General features: G+C 42.6%; 1 protein-coding gene across 2 annotated transcripts in view; it reads right to left on the reverse strand.

Moving 5' to 3' along the window:
- hspa12a (heat shock protein 12A) overlaps positions 1-19,260 on the reverse strand; it is a 248,915-nt gene that overhangs the window by 75,354 nt on the left and 154,301 nt on the right. For both annotated transcript variants that reach the window (XM_050070830.1, XM_050070829.1), the window contains exons 5-7: positions 18,024-18,128; positions 16,649-16,765; positions 7,848-8,019 (exon numbers count right to left, since the gene is read on the reverse strand). In XM_050070830.1, coding sequence (XP_049926787.1) covers positions 7,848-8,019; positions 16,649-16,765; positions 18,024-18,128 — 394 coding nt within the window. The remainder of the gene's footprint in view (positions 1-7,847; positions 8,020-16,648; positions 16,766-18,023; positions 18,129-19,260) is intronic.

Below are 19,260 nucleotides of genomic sequence, written 5' to 3' on the forward strand. Positions count from 1 at the left end.
TGTCAATGTATAATAGGGCATTTCCTGTTTCCACAAGGGGGCGGCATGAGCGAAACCAGATGTGGGCAGGTGCGTTCAGGGGTGGACCCTCATCACACGTGAAATTTCGGAAGGATTTATATCAAGTTGATGTTCCATGGCGAAGGATGAAAAGTCGCCACTGCTGCGGCCTGCAACATGACAGGACACGTGTGTCACTGTGGAGATTCATCAAGTTGATCGTCATGTGGCCACAAAATGGAGTTGATCAGGTCAGGAGCTTGAGGTTGACGTTCGTCAGTGTAAAAGATGGCATTTCCTGTTTCTACAAGGGGGCGCCATGAGCAAGATTGCCTTCGAGCGGGCTCTTATCATGTACAGAAATTTTGAAGCAGTTTGGATGAATTATGTGGGAGAGAGAGCTGCTATGCATGGCGATGGATCAAAAATGGCAGCACCATAGCAGCCACGCCCTTTGACCTACAGACTTGCAGAGCGCAACTTTTGATCAGCATGGTGTCTGGATGATCTGTAAAAAATTTGAAGTCGATTGGATGAAATCCCTAGGACTAGTTCGATAAAATACAACATGTGGAAATCATGTCAAAATGACAAGTCAAAATCAAAATGGCCGACTTCCTGTTTGGAGTAGACCATTGGTGCCAGAGACTTTTATGTACGTCTGGACAACATACACATGTGTACCAATTTTCATGTTCCAACTCCAAAAAAAATCCTATGGGGAGGGTTTTTCGAAAATTTCAAGGGGGCGCTATAGAGGCATTTTGTCCCTCTCATGGGTGACGCCCCTATCAGATGCAAGAGCTTGCCATTCTTGACCTGTGTGTCAATTTTCATGAGGATATGGGGACGGTGAAGCCATCAAAAAGCCAAACGTATTTGGTGGCGAGGGAGGCACCATAGCGGCCACGCCCCTTGACATAGAGAAAAGCTTTTAATAACTTTTGATCAGCATGTTCTCAGGATGATCTGTACCAACTTTGAAGTCGATAGGACGAAATCCCTAGGAGGAGGAGTTCAAATGTAAGTTGTGGAAATCGCCGTAACGAAAAAATTCAAAACAAAATGGCCGACTTCCTGTTGGGATTTCACTATGACGTTAAGAGACTTTTTTGTGTCTCGGTATGATACATGTGTGTACCAAATTTTGTTTACCTACGACAAACTAACCCCAATGGGGAGGGTATTTTGAAAATTTGTAGGGGGGCGCTACTTCGGCATTTTGCGCCGACCATGTGCAACCGCCCAAAAATATCGAATTTCGGATGTGGCTGGACGAATGTGGAGAGTTAGAAGTATTTTCAAATTTGGGAAAGGGCCGAAATTAAGACACGAAATGTCGCAAGAATAATAATAATAATAATAAACAGCACGATTTCAATAGGGTCCTCCGCGGACGACTTCGTCGTCGCTCGGGCCCTAATAAACAGCACGATTTCAATAGGGTCCTCGGACGACTTCGTCGTCGCTCGGGCCCTAATAAGCAGCGCGTTTACAATAAGGTCCTATGGACGACTTCGTCGTCGCTCGGGCCCTAATAATCATTCGAAAAACAATAGGGACCTCGCAGGTCTCAATAATCATTCGAAAAACAATAGGGACCTCGCAGGTCTCCTGCTCGGGCCCTAATAAACAGCGCAATTACAATAGGGTCCTACGGACGACTTCGTCGTCACTCGGGCCCTAATAAACAGTGCGATTACAATAGGGTCCTCAAGGACGACGAAGTCGTCACTCGGGTCCTAATCAATACCTCAATGTAAATGAGAAACAAAACACAGCAAAAATACGAAACACAATAACCTGCATCGACACAGCACTTATTCCCCAAAGCTTGAAAACATCAATTCATTTATAAGAGTTGAAAAAAATATATATATCAGGCAGTAGAAGTTATGAAAATTTTATATTCTTACTCACTAATCACTATTAGTGGCTGCCCGGCCCCACGTTGGGCGCCATTTCTGTAGCGTAACTTAAGGCCTAAGAGAACTTTCTTATTAGGAGTTACTGATTAAAGTTATTTAAATAAATTGGGCGCCAGACAAGCACTTAAGCCTGTCAATAAATACTCAGGGAGCCGCTCAGGCCTTACCTGCTCCACGCTACAAAACACAAATGATCAGGTCAAAAGGTCAAAATGCAGTTTCAAACAAGTCATTATTTCAATATTTCTTTCACACTTTACACAAACCAAAGTCACTTTCTTAGAAACAGGAACACATAATGTAAACCAAAACATAAAAGTCCCAGAGAGTATCAATGTGACTCCTTTTTTTCACTGTCCATTATGAGAATGAGTGTGTTTCTGGGTGTGTGTGTGTGTGTGTGTGTATGAGGGGGGGGGTTTCAGTCAGTCTCTGAGGGGTTGAAAGAGGGGAAATCCAGGCTCGGTAATGAGGGATAAGTTTATGGGGTTGTAGAGGGGAAAGGAGATGTTGTATGAGAGGGCCGGATTATTGGTTGACGGTGAGGTTGGTGAGAGCAGACAGATGTGAGGAGAGCCTTTTATCAGCAGGATTGTTCCAGTAAGCCACCATATCACTCAGCACATCCAAGATTCTCTTGTACACTTAGTATTTCCGTAGACAAACATCATAAGAGCAAAAAAAGGCAAATGAATTGATCAAACCCGCTCTTGGATAACTTGGACTCAGAAAAATGCTTTGTTTGGTTCAAAAACTCCTCTTCTCATGCCACTCTCCTCCACACTGGCTCTGTCCTCCTCTCACACCTCACAGGTGTATGCAGTCAGCAATTATCTTCAGCTCCTCTGCTTGACCACACCCCTCCTTCACCATTACAACCACTCCCCTGCTGTCACACCCACTCCTCCTCTGCTCAGAAGAAAAGGAGCAGCCTGCTGTTTTTAAGCAGTCTGCTACAGTATTATTTTGGGGGGATGCGGTGACAGTATGATATGGCAGTATTGTCTTCTCTCTTGTTTTTACACCTTAAATAAAACAATTTTAAAAGCCATACAAGTCTAGGATGGAAAGTATTTATCGTCACAAGTAAAACGGTTGCTAATTCAATTATTATTATGTATAAAACATTATATAGTATGTATAAACGTTAGAGGGAAGAGGGAGGGCCAGCGGCTCCCGGGCCCCCATCTCCCGCGGGCCTGGGTTTGGTGCAGTCGGCCAGGCCACCTCCATCACGTAGCGAGGGAGGTGCATGAGGCAGGCCGGCATATTCAAACAATATGTTGTATGAGTAAACCACTTAAACCACAGCGAATACAGCAGTTTTTTTTACAATTCATAATCATCAATAATCACCCTAGGAGGGTCCGCGGGTGGGCCATCAGATTTCTTACAATTGACCATTAAAAGACCTTCCATCTCATTCATATCTGATGAAATAAAAAAACAAAGAATGAACAGATGGATTTTTTAATGGCTATTTACTTTGGATAACAAAAACTTACCTACTAAACCTATGTAGAATGCTTGCAGGTTCTTTCATTTGTATTTGCATGCAAGTAAATAATATAATGCATTTGTCTTCACAGAAAACACAAAAGGTTAGACTAAGGGCTCATTTATGCTTCCAGAATGAAAATGTATACGTCCGTTTCAAACGATGTTACCGTCACTGCCCACATACTTCCATGCGCCCTTTACGTTGGCATGGATGTTAACCAATATATCCACCAGGAGGCAGCCCAGCGTCAAAAGTTTATGACAACAACACAGTCAAAAACAAACATGGTGACTGTGGAGGAGATATTGATAATGTACCTCTTGCATAAAAGACAAAAACAGAGGCAGCGTTGTAGGAGGCGGTGGTCGGTGAGGCCGTTAAATACATCGTGACTGGAGGACAGAGAATTCTTTTCTCTAGTACTGCCGATGAGAGATATTGAATTGTTCTTTCTTCTTCGCGTCTCACTAGAGCTAGGTATCGGATAGTGACAGCAACACTGCCCCCACGGTTCCCGGTGGTACTGCTCCGTTTGGCCAGTATCCGTAAGCTTTATGGAAACGTGCAGAAATACGGACGAAATGAACGCAGAGCACGGACAGAAGGCTCCGTCCGTATCCGGATCCGCATTTAACATTGAGCATAAATGAGCCCTTAAAGGAAATTTGTAAATTGTCATTTTTGACAGTGGTGATGAACAAAAATTAAGTAAAAATCAAAGACTTGTGAAGAAAGGGAAGGAGAAGTGGGTAGTTGCTGTTGCTGCTTCACATTACCAAAGCTGTACACTATACATTAACTATAATGTATAGCGCAAGAATAGTGACCAAAACTGAAAATGGCAATGATATTACAACCAGAAAGGCAATTAATTCCCGTAATGTAATATGGTTTACAAATTAAGCTGGACCTTGTTTACCTAATACATTTCCAGTTTATGTTAACTGTTACCTTTAAATGATACACTGTACTAACTTTCTCCTCTTGGTATACAAAATTATTGCATCATTAGGTTTCAGTGTGGGTCAATTTTTGACATTTGCAAACAGTGAAATTGTTCATTTTAACTGTAACCAATCACTTTTTGGGAACTGCCCATTGGTCCAACATCCCATTGGTCCAGCATCCCATTGTTCCGACCATATTAAACCCATTGTTCCGAAGTCCGTTCCGAAATCATCATGATGCCCTGTGGTTAAGGTCTGGTTAGGTTTAGGCACAAAAACCACTTGGTTAGGGTTAGGAAAAGATCATGGTGTGTGTTAAAATGAAAAAGAAAGTGACAAACACATAAGCTATAAGCCTGCTTCACCTCAAGCCTTTCCCAGCTGACCCAGAGCCGGTCGCAGCGCACCATCAAGGTAGAAATACGCCCACCGGGAGCCGTTCAGCACCGCGGACTGTCGGACTAATGGGATGTCGGACCAATGGGCTGACGCACCAATGACATGGACCCTCACTTTTTATCAAACTAATGCATACTGTATGATGTTAATCAGTTTACTACACTGGTAAGTGCACAGTCAGTATGTTTACATATACAGCTACGGTTATAGCTTGACCGTGCCATTTTAATTGGACTACTGTCCTTGTACTAGTACACGAGCATGGGAGGGAAACTGCTTTCATCCTCCCACTGCTAAAAGGTGAACCATCAATTGTGAATAATTACAGACCTGTCTCAAAATTATGTATTTTGGCTAAAGTATTTGAAAAAATCGTCAGCGATCAACTGAAGGAATTTTTGGAATCAAACAACATTCTAAAGCCACTTCAGTCAGGTTTTAGGAAGCAGCATAGCACTGCTACTGCTGCCCTAAAAGTTTTTAATGATGTGTTTGAGGCATTGGACTCTAGAAAGTTTTGCGCTGCCCTGTTCATTGACTTGCCCAAGGCATTTGACACTGTGGACCACAGTGTTTTGTTGAAAATTCTCCTCAAGATTGGCATCTCCAAACAAGCAGCCACTTGGTTTACAGATTATTTGGCAAGTAGAACGCAATGTATTCAGATGGCTGGAGTCAGTTCCACCTTTCTTGAGGTCACAAAAGGCGTACCTCAAGGCTCAGTCTTAGGACCCATTTTGTTCACAATTTACATTAATGATCTGTGCGCAAACTTGTCAAATGCCTCATATCATCTTTATGTGGATGATACTGTAATTTATTGCTGTTCACACTCAATTGCACAGGCATTTGAATTCTTGCAGTCCGCATTTGATGTAGTGCAGACTCGTCTTGAACAACTGAAACTGGTTTTAAATGCTGAAAAATCCAAAGTAATGCTCTTTTCTAATTAATCTGTTCTCCCGGAGAATATCCCACCAATTAGAACTGCTCAAGGTAAAGCTTTTCAGCTAGTCACCAGTTAGAAGTACCTGGGCTTAATTATTGATGGGGACCTTTCATTTAAAGCTCACATTAGAAATTTGGTCACCAAATTAAGGGTGAAACTCAGTTTCTATTACAGAAATAAGTCATGTTTTTCCCTCAGAGCTCGGAAGCTTCTGATATTGGCTAATTTTCTGCCTGTACCTGATTATGGCGTGTTTATGTTGTGTATATGTGTGCTTCAACCAGCTGTCTACAGTCTTTGATTCCGGTCTACCACTGTGCTCTGAGGTTTATTACTGGTTGCAGCCACCTCACCCACCACTGTGAACTGTATGCTAAAGCCCTCCTTGAATGTACGAAGGTATACACACTGGATGACTCTGATTTATAAAGCTCTTTTTGGCTTGGTTCCTGCTTATTTATGTACTTTTCTTCAGAGAACTAAAAGGCATTATGCCTTACAATCAAGTAACATTTTGCACCTGTCTGCTCCTCGTGTTTGGACTAAAATAGGAAAAAAAGCATTCAGTTTCTCTGCCCCCTCTGCTTGGAATACTTTCCAATCTGAACTAAAAATACCAGAACTTATTTCACCTGAAGCCTTTCACGCTATCCTAAAAGACCGAGAACAGGAATCTATCAAACAGTGCTTTTGTTCTTAAGCTGTTACTGAAACCATAACTCCTGCACTTTATTTGTCAAATTGTTTAGATTTCTATATTTCAATGTTTGTATCTTTTTATCTGTCTTTATTGACCTAAGTATGTCCAACGCCGCTACAATAGGTGGTGATATGCCCCCTTTCAGCTTGTTAGTATTGGACCTTTATCTGGTTGACCTATTACGTCACAGACCAAACAAGTTAGCCACGGCTGGCTAGAAGCAAAATGGTAACACAGTGGGGGGGGCTGTGGCTCAGAGGTAGAGTGGGTTGTCTTCCAATCAGTAGATCGGCAGTTTGATCCCCAGCTCCTCCAGTCTGCATGTCGAAGTGTCCTTGAGCAAGATGGTTAACCCTAAATTGCTCCCGATGGCTGTTCCATCAGTGTGTGAGTGTGTTAAAAAACTGAGTAGCAGGTGGCACCTTGTATGGTAGCCTTCGCCACTAATGTATGAATGTGTGTGTGAATGGGTGAATGTGAGTGTAAAAAAAAAGTGCTTTAGTGGTCGAATGACTAGAAAGGCACCATACAAGTGCAGTGCAAGCCCATCCATTTACAACTTTACTGCTCTGTGCTTTACTTTTTGTACATGTGGTTACCAGCTTCTTTATCTATTATGCATTTGATGCTATTCAACTTAAGTGTCAAAGCCCAGGGTGGTAACTGTGGAGCATGTGCAGTTTGGGTCTGATTAACTGTATACATGCAGGAGTAATTGAACTCCCAATCACATTACCTGGGTGTGTTAGTCTGTTTACATGTATGTTTACATGTATTATAAAAGTCCAGTTTTAGTCAGACTAACACAATAAATTGATTTTCTCTTACGTCATGTAAACATACTGAGTGTTTATTAAAATAATTGGTAGGTACTGTATTTGCAGGCGTGACAGCTGACATCTGATACACAGCAACGAATTTTACTCCCAGCTGACTCAACACAGTTTATAACATAAACAATGAGCTGTGAGGACTTTTGGGCCTACAGGGCCAGAGATGTGAGTAATTAATTGATGAACCTCCCATTCTAAATCAAGATAAGCTTTTTTTGTATAGGATAGAATTTTAGAGAAGAAGCAAAAGCGAGTTGAAATGTGATGATTGGAAATAAATAAAAAGTCATGCATTTCCTGTATAAATGTAAAAAGAGAGCATGTTTACCATGACCTGGAGAAACTATGGAAGAAACAACTTTCAACAAGAGAAAATACAGTATGTTACAATCCCAGTACTAATGCTGTCAAATGAGGTCTTAAAAGAGAAAAAGTACATTCACACAATCAGAAAAATTCACTTAGCAGCACAGGGGTGTGCATGATGGATGATCCATGAAGCATACGATCAGCGGTGGTGAATACTGTATGAAAGCATTATGGTATTAGAACATTCAGCAGCACTTGATGTCAGTGTTGATGGGACATACCTTGGGTCATTGCACTCCCCATGTTGTCAGTGGGGCTGCAGCCGTTCTGAATGGTTTGGGTGCCTAGATCCACCATCTGGTGGAGGCGGAGCTTGCGGCAATAGATTGATGCTGCCTCAGGTTCTAAGGCGATGATCAGCTGCTCTGGGTTTTCACGGGACACCAGACCAGACTGCACAAGGGAAGAATACAGACAAGGAGAAACACCTTTAACTTCCAACGCAAACCTTTGTTGTTTTCAACTTCTTTCCCAGGTATTAGTCATAATGGTGACATGTTTAAAATGCCCATGATACTGTAGAAATCTATGTCTGAAGTGTAGGCTTTGTTTTGGACTTCATTATGCTAGTTGTGTGGAAAAAGTTGTTGTTTTGCTTGCCCATGACTGAACTCAAAGTAGCTCTATAAAAGGTCATCTGTTTACTTCTGAACCATCATTATGTTGTTTGGGACATGACATGTTTAGGGTTGGGCGGCACGGTGGTGTGGTGGTTAGCACTGTCGCCTCACAGCAAGAGGGTTCCCGGTTCGATCCCGGGTGTGGGAGCCCTTCTGTGCGGAGTTTGCATGTTCTCCCCGTGTCAGCGTGGGTTCTCTCCGGGCACTCCGGCTTCCTCCCACAGTCCAAAGACATGCAGATTGGGGATTAGGTTAATTGACAACTCTAAATTGTCCGTAGGTGTGAATGTGAGCATGAATGGTTGTCTGTCTCTATGTGTCAGCCCTGCGATAGTCTGGTGACCTGTCCAGGGTGTACCCTGCCTCTCGCCCAATGTCAGCTGGAATAGGCTCCAGCCCCCCCGCGACCCTCAAGAGGATGAAGCGGTTAGAAGATGGATAGATGGATGTTTAGGGTTGCGTGGTATTATAAGAGATGTAGTGCAAAAAAGGCAGTAGGACCTGTGTCCATTCTCTCACAGCCTCTAACAGCAGACATACTGGAGGACAGAAAACAGAGTATTCCCACTCCCGTACAGGTACAGTGGAACAGGAACCACTTCTCAGCATTTACAACAGAAGGACTAAAATGAAAGGCACACATATAGCTTCAGACACCACTCACACACTGAACAGCCACTCCAGTCTTCTACCCTCAGGTCAGTGATATAGGTCACTGGCCTTCAAGACCAAGAGAGCCATGACAAGCTTTGTGCTCTCATCCATTAGACTGATGAATAGTTAGTTTTGGTATATGTATGTATGAATGTACATATGTGTATGCTTGTAGGTGTGTTGGTGTTTTTTCCTTTTTAACATTTGTACTGTCGCTCTCTGCAGATGAAATTCCTAATGGAAAATAAAGTTATTTGAGCTGAGTTGAGTAAATGCATTAATACTGACTGCTGGGGCAGCATATTTCACATTAACCTTTGTCACAAATGTCATAATGCCAGATGTATTTCACGTACAAAAAACTGCATAAATAAAAGAACCAAATCAAGATTCATGGATATCTGTTATTTAAAGTGATGTGACACTGCAGAAGAAGAGATGATTGTAGTGTGACCCATAGAGACGACTTTGATTTAGGTTTCAACACTTTCATAAAAGTGCTTTTAAGGGCTATTTCATACACTGGTCTGTATTTAAGTGTAACTATGGGAAACGGCATGTTTAACTGCCCTTTTTTTTTTTTTTAAGCATTTGTTCATCAATGTTTATAAGAGGGCTGCAGCAACATGTTGTGTTTGCGGTAATATTTGGCACAATAGCAAATTAAGAAATTGACTGGCATATTGTGTGGGATGAACCTGAATTCAATCAATCAATATGTGCAAGTTGTAGACACATCAGCAGTGCGACGGTCCCCTGGCCTTTTTACTTATTCTGTGTTCTGTTTATTGCAGCAGGAAGGCTATGTGGTGGAGGGAATGATTGACCTGGTTGGAAGTCACTGGGCCCCGTGCTCTAAGGCTATAGCTACAATTACAGCCCCATGGTTGTATGCCCCCGTGCACCAGCCAAGTTTCTCTTACAGTTTACATCTGGGTCTGTGAAAACATGGATGCTTCACATACATCTTCCCCCCAACAGCACAGAGGATCTATACAATCAGCACAGTTTCAAGGCACCAAAGATTAGTGTTACCAATTCAGTATCTAAACAAATGTCTCCCCATCTGTCCCTGAGATAAGATGTTGAGTAATGGCCTGGAAAGTGTTTTATGCAGAACATCATGATGTCACAGTAAAACTGACCTTGACTTATGGTCAAAAACATATTTTGTGAGGTCACACTGACCTTGACCACCAACCTTCAATCAAAAAATCATAAGCAGTTTATTCTTCAGTCAAAGTGGATGTTTGTGCCAAATTTGAAAAAATTCCCTCAAGCTGTTGAGATACTGTGCTCACAAGAATAAATCAAAGGGTCACAGTGACCTTAACCTATGACCACCAAAGACTCAGTTCATCCTCGAGTCCAAGTGGACATTTGTGCTAAATTTGAAGAAAATCCCTCAAGGCATTTTTGAGATATCGCATTCACAAGAATGTGTGCGTATGGACAACCTGACAACATAATGCCAGGCGCAGTGGTATAAAAAAACCTGTCACTCTGGCTCATCCTCCCAGATACATTGTTTGTTACTTTCACACTTGCATTAAACACATCTCATCGTTACCTTAACTTGCTTTTGGGTTTCTTGGGTTTAAAGTTATTCATTTTATGTAAATACATTATTCATTATTTTGCCTTCAGTCTGCGTCTCTCTGTTTTTTGTCATGGCCTTAGATCCAGGTCATGACAGCAGCCGTTTGTGATATTATGATGTAGTTTGAAATTCTTTATCTTATTAGCCTTGCAGTGTATGATAGGGGACTGTTGACCAGATAGCTAAAATTATATGCAGCTGCCACCAGCAAATTCATGCTAACATTTTTAGGCATGTAAACACAGAAGGAAAAGCATAGACATCAGATACATGTATTTAACCGACTGATGACAATACAGTGAAGCTATGTTGTTTATGTTGAATATAGCAGTATTGATGGTGACATTGCTGCAGGACTTTAACAGTACCTGTGTGACACCATCTGTTGCCTGGTCTGAATGTTCCTTAAAGGGACATTGTGTAACATTTTCAGTTGTTTATTGGCAAAAATTGATGTCTGCATTCATAAATGTGTCATCATTGATGTATTATTACCTCCACCAATAATCTGATTTATTCTCGTAAAGGGAGAATTTCGGATTTGTTTGTACATTGTGCGGGTAAGTTGTCTGGGGAGTTCCATAACGTTTCACCATCTTGAGAATACATCCATCAGCAAGGGACATACAGCCCCGCCTTCGGCATTTTCGTTGAGAGCCAAGCTAGCGCTGCGCGACTAAGAAGCCAAAGGAGAGGAGCAAGAGACACTTCGCTACTACCCCGGCACTACTGCAGCATAACAAAGTCCCACTCTTTGAGCATAATGCAGGATCATGCACATGCACAAATCATTCACTTCCCACCCCCTCCCAGTCACCACAGGTGTGCCCCAGGGCTCAGTCCTGGGGCCCCTGCTCTTCATCATTTACATCCTCCCACTTGGTCACATCCTCCGTAAGCACAATATACAGTTCCACTGCTACGCGGATGACACCCAGCTCTACATCTCCTCCAAACCGGACTCCATCCTCCCACCTTCCTCCCTCACCAACTGTCTCCTTGAAATAAAGTCCTGGTTCACATTCAATTTCCTCAAATTAAACAGTGATAAAACAGAAATGTTAATAATTGGCTCTAAATCCACTCTCAACAAATCCAATAACTTCACCATTCCATTCGACCACTCCTCCATCTCCCCTTCCCCTCAGGTAAAGAGTCTGGGTGTCATCCTCGACAGCACACTCTCCTTCACAGCACACATTAACAACATAACCCGGTCTGCCTACTTCCACCTCCGAAACATCAACCGCCTCCGCCCCTCTCTCACCCCTCACACCACCGCCATTCTGGTTCACAGTTTAGTCACCTCCAGACTTGACTATTGTAATTCCCTTCTGTTTGGCCTCCCCCAGAAAACCCTCCATAAACTTCAACTGGTACAGAATTCAGCAGCTCGCATCATTTCAAGAACACCATCCACTCACCACATCACACCCATCCTGCAGCAGCTCCACTGGCTCCCCATCACATACCGCATTCAATACAAAATCCTACTCCATACATACAGAGCCATCCACAGTCTTGCCCCTCCATACCTCTCTGACCTCATTAATATCTCTGTACCTACCCGTACCCTCCGATCCTCTTCCTCCATCCATCTCTCTGTCCCCTCTGCTCTCCTCGTCACCATGGGGGGCCGAGCATTCAGCCGCTTGGCTCCCCAGTTTTGGAACTCCCTCCCCCCTGACCTCCGCAACATGGACTCCTTACCCCTCTTTAAAACCAGACTGAAAACCCATCTGTTCAAACTCTCATACTCCGTCTGATCTTTGCACTGTCCATTGTATTTTATTGTTTGTTTTTATCCCTGTTTTTATGCACTTCTGTACTTTTGTAAGGTGACCTTGAGTGCCATGAAAGGCGCCCTTAAATAAAATGTATTATTATTATTATTATTATTATTATGCAGCATCACGTGAGACGGAATCCTTGTCGCCAAGAAAGTGCAAACTTGGCTTAAACCCTTTTGCTCTTTGGGGAGCATAGGTCATTCATGAACGTCCTCCAGCTAGTTTGGTGTTGGGCGATCTTCAAGGTGTGCCCGATCCAGCCCCATTTCCTGCGTTTGACTTGAGTTTCAATTTGTTCTTGTGTGGTTTGCCAGAGCTCTTCGTTTGCGATGGTGTTAGGCCAGTAAATTCCTAGGATGTGTCGTAAGCATCTGTTAATGAATGTTTGGAGCTTGTTTGATGATGCTTTTGTAGTTCTCCATGTTTCTGCCCCATAGAGTAAGACTGGTTTAATGTTGGAGTTGAAGATGCAGAGTTTAGTTTTTGTGGAGATGTGGTTTGTGTTCCATACTGGCTTCAGTATTAAAAAGGCTGTTCTTGCCATTCCTATTCTTGCTTGTATGTCTTTGTCACTGCCTTCATCCTTCCTGACAACGCTTCCCAGGTATGCATATGTGTCCACCTCTTCTAGTGCCTCTCCATCCAGTTTTATGGCATCGTCTATTTTGTGGTTTATGGTCATCACCTTGGTTTTTGTTTTGTTAATGTGAAGGCCTGTGGTGGCTGCAATTGTGGCAAGTTTTGTGATTTTGGTCTGCATTTGTGTTTCTGTGTGTGACAGGAGGACTATGTCATCGGCAAAGTCCAGATCTTCTAATTGGGACCACATCGTCCACTGAATGCCCAGGATTTGTTCGGCTGTGGTTGCCTTCATAATCCAGTCGACTGCCAAAAGGAAGAGAAAAGGGGACAGTAGGCAGCCCTGTCGGACTCCTGTCTCTACTGTAAAGCTGTCTGTGAGGTTTCCGTTGTGTATTACTCTACAGGATGATGGTAGATAGAGCTGCTGGGTGATGGTTATGACCTTCTTCGGGATGCCATAATGTGCCATGAGTCTCCATAAAGTCTCTCTGTCTAGACTGTCAAATGCTTTATGGAAGTCGATGAATGTGAGGTTGAGAGATGTGTTCCATTCCAGGGTCTGTTCTATAATGATGCGGAGAGTGGCAATGTGGTCGGTGCACGATCTGTCTTGACGGAAACCTGCTTGTTGCTCTCTGAATTCCTTATCCAATTCCTTCGAGAGTCTTTCCAGGACGATCCTGCTTAATATCTTCCCTGGCACAGATGTAAGCATGATGCCCCTGTAGTTGTTACAATCTTTCAGGTTTCCTTTTTTGGGGAGTTTCACCAGGTAGCCCTCTGTCCAGTCGCTTGGCACCCTTTTTTCCCCCTAGATGTGTCCAAAAAGTTGGTGGAGTAGTGTTGTTGCCGTTTCTGGGTCTGCTTTGATGGCTTCTGGGGGTATTCCATCGGGCCTGTTTTATTGTTTTTCAGTTTTTGAATGGCCTTTTTTATTTCTTGTTTGGTGGGCTTGTTGGCCCACCTCTTCAGCTGGTCTTCTTGCTTTGTGAGAGTTTTTCCGTCTCTGTCTAGTATTGGCCTGTCCGGGCTTTTGTGTTTGCCAGCCAATTTCCGTGTGGTGTCGTAAAGCTCCTTCATGTTGTGCTGAGCTGCTGCTTCTTCTGCTTGGGTTGCTAGGTTGTTAATGAATTGCTTTTTTATCAATATCCTCCCTAGAATCCTGTTTCTGTTTAAATTATGTTTATACTGCATACTATTTTATATATATATATATATATATATATATATATATATATATACATATGAGAATCTTAAAAAGAAGGGGGAAAAAGACAGAAAAGAGGGGTATTGAGGTTTTATCTTTTCTTGATGTTCTTTTTAACNAGACACCACATACGCACACATACAGATCCAAACAACCCCACCCCACTTGGGGTTGTCACACCCTGTAGTTGTTTCAATCTTTCAGGTTTCCTTTTTTGGGGAGTTTCACCAGGTATTCCTCTGTCCAGTCGCTTGGCACTCTTTCTTCCTCCCAGATGTGTCCAAAAAGTTGGTGGAGTAGTGTTGTTGCCATTTCTGGGTCTGCTTTGATGGCTTCTGAGGGTATTCCATCGGACCCTGGTGCTTTATTGTTTTTCAGTTTTTGAATGGCTTTTTTATTTCTTGTTTGGTGGGCTTGTTGGTATTGACCTGTAGGGGGTGTACAGCTGGTGGGATGTTGGTCAGTTCAGTTGGTATGGGTCTGTTCAGTATGTCTCTGAAGTGTTCGGCCCACCTCTTCAGCTGGTCTTCTTGCTTTGTGAGAGTTTTTCCGTCTCTGTCTAGTATTGGCCTGTCCGGGCTTTTGTGTTTGCCAGCCAATGTCCATGTGGTGTCGTAAAGCTCCTTCATGTTGTGCTGAGCTGCTGCTTCTTCTGCTTGGGTTGCTAGGTTGTTAATGAATTGCTTTTTTATCAATATCCTCCCTAGAATCCTGTTTCTGTTTAAATTATGTTTATACTGCATACTATTTTATATATATATATATATATATATATATATATATATATATACATATGAGAATCTTAAAAAGAAGGGGGAAAAAGACAGAAAAGAGGGGTATTGAGGTTTTATCTTTTCTTGATGTTCTTTTTAACCAGTTTGTCTGCCATTATGTAATCTTGTTGTGCTTTTGCTTTTGCAGTTCTTGTGCGGCTATTGTTGAGAGTGTCTTTGGCCTGTTTGCGCATTTGTATTTTCTGTAGAGCTTCTCCTGTGATCCATTCCTTGTGTTGCCTTGTCCTTCTCCCGCATGTGTCCTCACATGCCTCTATCCAAGCCCTCTTCATGTTCTGCCATCGTTGGTCCACGGTTTGGTGTTCTTCTTCCAGTTGGCTCAGGGGGTGGAACCGGTTTGAGAGGGTGATTTGGAATTTCTCTCTGATGTTCTGACCCTGGAGAAGGTTGACATTGTATCTGGTGCTGACTTTTCTTGCCTGGTTTGTGAATTTCTTGAGTTTTAAACATAGTGTCCCTATTAGAAGGTGGTGGTCTGTGGCTGCATCAGCTCCTCTTTTCACCCTGACATCTTGGAGGGATCTCCTGAACTTCTTACTGATGCATATATGATCAATCTGGTTTTCAGTTTTGTGGTCAGGGGAAACCCAAGAAAGTGCAAAAGGGAATCAAAAAGGCAACATGACCGGTGAATTCGAAAAACGAGGGTCAACATCGGGTTAGCCTTTCCCAGGTGGAGAGAGCTGCTAAAGGAGAAAGGAAATTTGCTGGTGGCAGCTGTAGTAGTGCGAGGGTAGTAGTGGCGCCACTAACAGTGACTAACAGCTGTCAGCGGCGCAGTGATGCGAGGAGAGGGATGAGGTGTGTGAGGTTGAGCCACTTGTCAGTTGTCAAAAGACAAGACGTGATTGGTTTGTTTAGATTTAAACCTGCCCCAACAGTCCTACATTGTAAACACAGCCAGCATGGTGATTAGGGGGTTTGTCAACTTGCGTCGCGCGTCTGTGTAGGAGCCTGAATGAATACTCCATGAAGTATCGGATGACATGGTTTCATCAGTGTTATCATAGCTTTTTGGTACACAGCGGCTACCGTTTGAAACAGTGAGGCGCTAGAGTGCGCTATCCGTTTGAATGCAATATATGATTTCAACGTTAGATGGGAGAAATTCCTACACATTGTGGCTTTCACGCATGATGCATACTAGGACATGTTGGCAAAGTGGGACTCACTGGCTAGGATTGCCTGATCCAATTTTCACATTTAATATTATCTGGAATAAGTCTCATATCTTTATGCATTTCTTGTTCATTTCATTAAATAATAGTTTAAGAACATGATTTGGGATCTCATGCAGTATTCATATCATCTCATTGACATATTAATTCATGTAAAAGTAACTGGTAAGCATGTATAATAGTATAGTTGTGTAGAGGGACACAACCATGTAATCAAGAGCCAAGAATGTGTCATAAAGGTCACAGACAAATACAAAACATTAGCTTCAGAGCAGCTGTCATTCAGTGTTCTAATAGCTGCTGGTGAGGAATGAGGCTTGTTTCAGAATGACAGACTTCATCTTCTTCAACTCCTTTTGAAGTCCAATGAAGCTGCACTGTTTTCACTGTTTGAGAAAGAGAGGAGCCAGAGAATTGTTGCTTGGTGTTAAACACCACTTAAGCTTACAATCATGTTAGATTCTCTCTTCAGCCATTCTTGGTATATCGATACAATTTTCTTCAAGATATAGAATCAGACATTTGCAAACAGACAAGGGGTACAAGACCAGAAACACATGTCAAGTGTACAAATGTCAGTGAAGCTTCTCAGCCTACCTTATAGGCAGCTTCCCTCATGAACTGCTTTGCAGGCATTTTCCAAATGGCAGGAACAGTGATCACCCATCTCACATCATTGTTGTCAAACTCACCGCCTGTCTGATCACTCAGCTCCTGGAAAAATTGAAACAGAACCAACTGGTCAAAAGTCATGGCAGGGTTGGTGTCACACTGTAGCTTCAGAACAGTGGGCTAAAATGTTCTAAAATTCATAAACAAGAATTACTGGGTCAGGTCCTTTGCTACTTTCAGTACGTCAGATGTTCCCTGAACTAAAGTTCTCAACAGGCCCAAAAATTCAACCCGAAACCAAAATGACCCTAGGGACTTGAAGCCCGAAACCGGCCCGGCCCGACATCATCACATACATCACTGGGTCCAAGCCCGACTGAACCCGAGTTTTTTTTTTACAGTATCTTTAATCACTTAAAGACAACCAATCATTCATGTCCCAAAATAATATTACCAGACAGACAGGCTTCAACGTCAGTGTGAGGGAGAGCAACCATTGCGCATCATGTAGCACTGCGCCGCTGCATTTAATGAGCCACAGCCGCTCTCAACACTTTTCCTGCACCTGAATGCTGACTGACTGACTGAATTTCGCGCACACTTCACAGCAGCATATCCTGTTTTAGTATTATTTTTTTTTCCGTCAGAACGGAATTCAGCATTCTTTATTTTTATAATTTGCATATTCTTCTTGCTTAATTATTATAGCCCTATTATCATCCCCCTTACACACACACACACAGCAGATGATACTTCAACTTCAACTCAAACACTTTATCAAAAACGGTAACTATTACCTTCAAATATCAACAACATAACATTGAATAATGAATGGATTTAGAATAATCTTAACAGACATGCATATTTTCTTCCCCACAGGCTGCTCAGAAGTGAGAACCATGGACAGCAGCATTGTGTGTTAGTGCTGCTATCACACCCTCACACAGAGCGCTTCTCTGACAGACACACTTTTTTTTCTCTCTCTCTCTCTCTCTCTCTCTCTCTCTCTCTCTCTCTCTCTCCGCTGTCCGAGCCCGACTCAGCCCGTCCCAATTAACTTAATTAGTCGGCCCAAACCGACCCAACCCGTCGGGCTTATTCGGGTCGGGCTCGGGCTCGGGTTGAAATTGAGAACTCTACCCTGAACTATTCATTAAGTCATTAAGTACCACCTAGACTAGTCAGATTAGGCATTTTTGAATACAGGTATATTTAAAATAAGTAACTGTAACAAAGTGAACACTGGCTTCAAGATACATGCTGGCTTGAGCCCAAGTTCATATAAAAATAAACAAAATTAAAAATGCACTGTGTATGTAATACACCAGAAGATGCATGGGTTCTGACAAAAGTATGTTACCTTAAGTGCTTGCTCTTTGAAGAAGGCCAATGCATATGCAAAGATATCCAGAGCTTTCACACGCTTCCCATTGGCTGCGTGGAGGTCGGTGTCAATGGACAGATTCTGAATGCAGGGAGAAGACAACAAAGTTAGAGTTGAATGAAGGACAAAAAAACAAAACACTACAAAAGAACAGTAGGCTACATAGACTCATTCATCATAAGAAGAGGGGATATGACTGCATTAACAGGAAAGTTCCCATCCATCAAGATAAAATTCTAATAGAGTGCTACATACAGCTGCCAACAATGTTCCACAAAGCATCGCAGTGGTATGAAATATGTCCTTGGATAAAAAACAATGGTTGTGGCAATCTAAGGATGATATGGGAGAGAGACCTGTGTTGTAAATTGGATGAAAAAACATGGGAGGGGATTCTTTCCAATACTAGGGAATATATCAGAGAAGCCAGAGGCAAATTTATTCAATGTAAAATAATTCACATATTATCACACTCCAATGAGGCTGAAAAGAGCAGGCCTACTCAAAGAGGGTCTATATTGGAAATGCAGAAAAATAAAGTGGCACATATATGCATGCATTATGGGAATGTCTTTCTCCCCTGTGAACATTCTGGATTGTATTGGTAAATAGTTAGAATGTGAACTGCCCAGTTTGCCAAGACCAAAGCTCTTAGGTGACAAAACTGTAGTGCCGAACTTAAAGCCTACTTTACTAAAAACCTACTCCGGATTCAGGAACGCCGCGGGAAACTCAGATTTGATCGTAAACACGTGTGTATGATCATGAATGCCAATCCATCGTAAAGTGACAGCACGCTCCCGGTAATCAGCAATTAGCATAAATCCCCGCCCATGAATAGCCAATGACCACCATATAAGGAGGTGTAGGTGCATCCAGTCAGTCATGGCGCAAAGAAAGAAAGAGAGAGAAAGAAAAAAGAACTTTTCCGAAGCGGAGATCGAAATAATTTTGGGTGAAGTGGACTTAAGAAAAAACATTTTATTTTCTTCAGTTAGTAGTGGTGTGACAGGGACAGACGAAGCGAAGGCCTGGAGGGAGGTAACAGATGCTGTTAATGTTGTCTCCATGGTACAAAGAACCATGTCAGAGGTGAAGCGTAAATGGTTTGATATGAAACTGGAGGCAAAGAAACGCATAATAGGCCGTAAGGTGAATCAGAAAAAGTCTCACAGAAACTGATTTCCGCTCCGACATCTAAGAGTGGGCTACA

The sequence above is a fragment of the Epinephelus moara genome, chromosome 19 (genome assembly GCF_006386435.1).
Source record: "Epinephelus moara isolate mb chromosome 19, YSFRI_EMoa_1.0, whole genome shotgun sequence".
Taxonomy (NCBI): Eukaryota; Metazoa; Chordata; class Actinopteri; order Perciformes; family Serranidae; genus Epinephelus; species Epinephelus moara.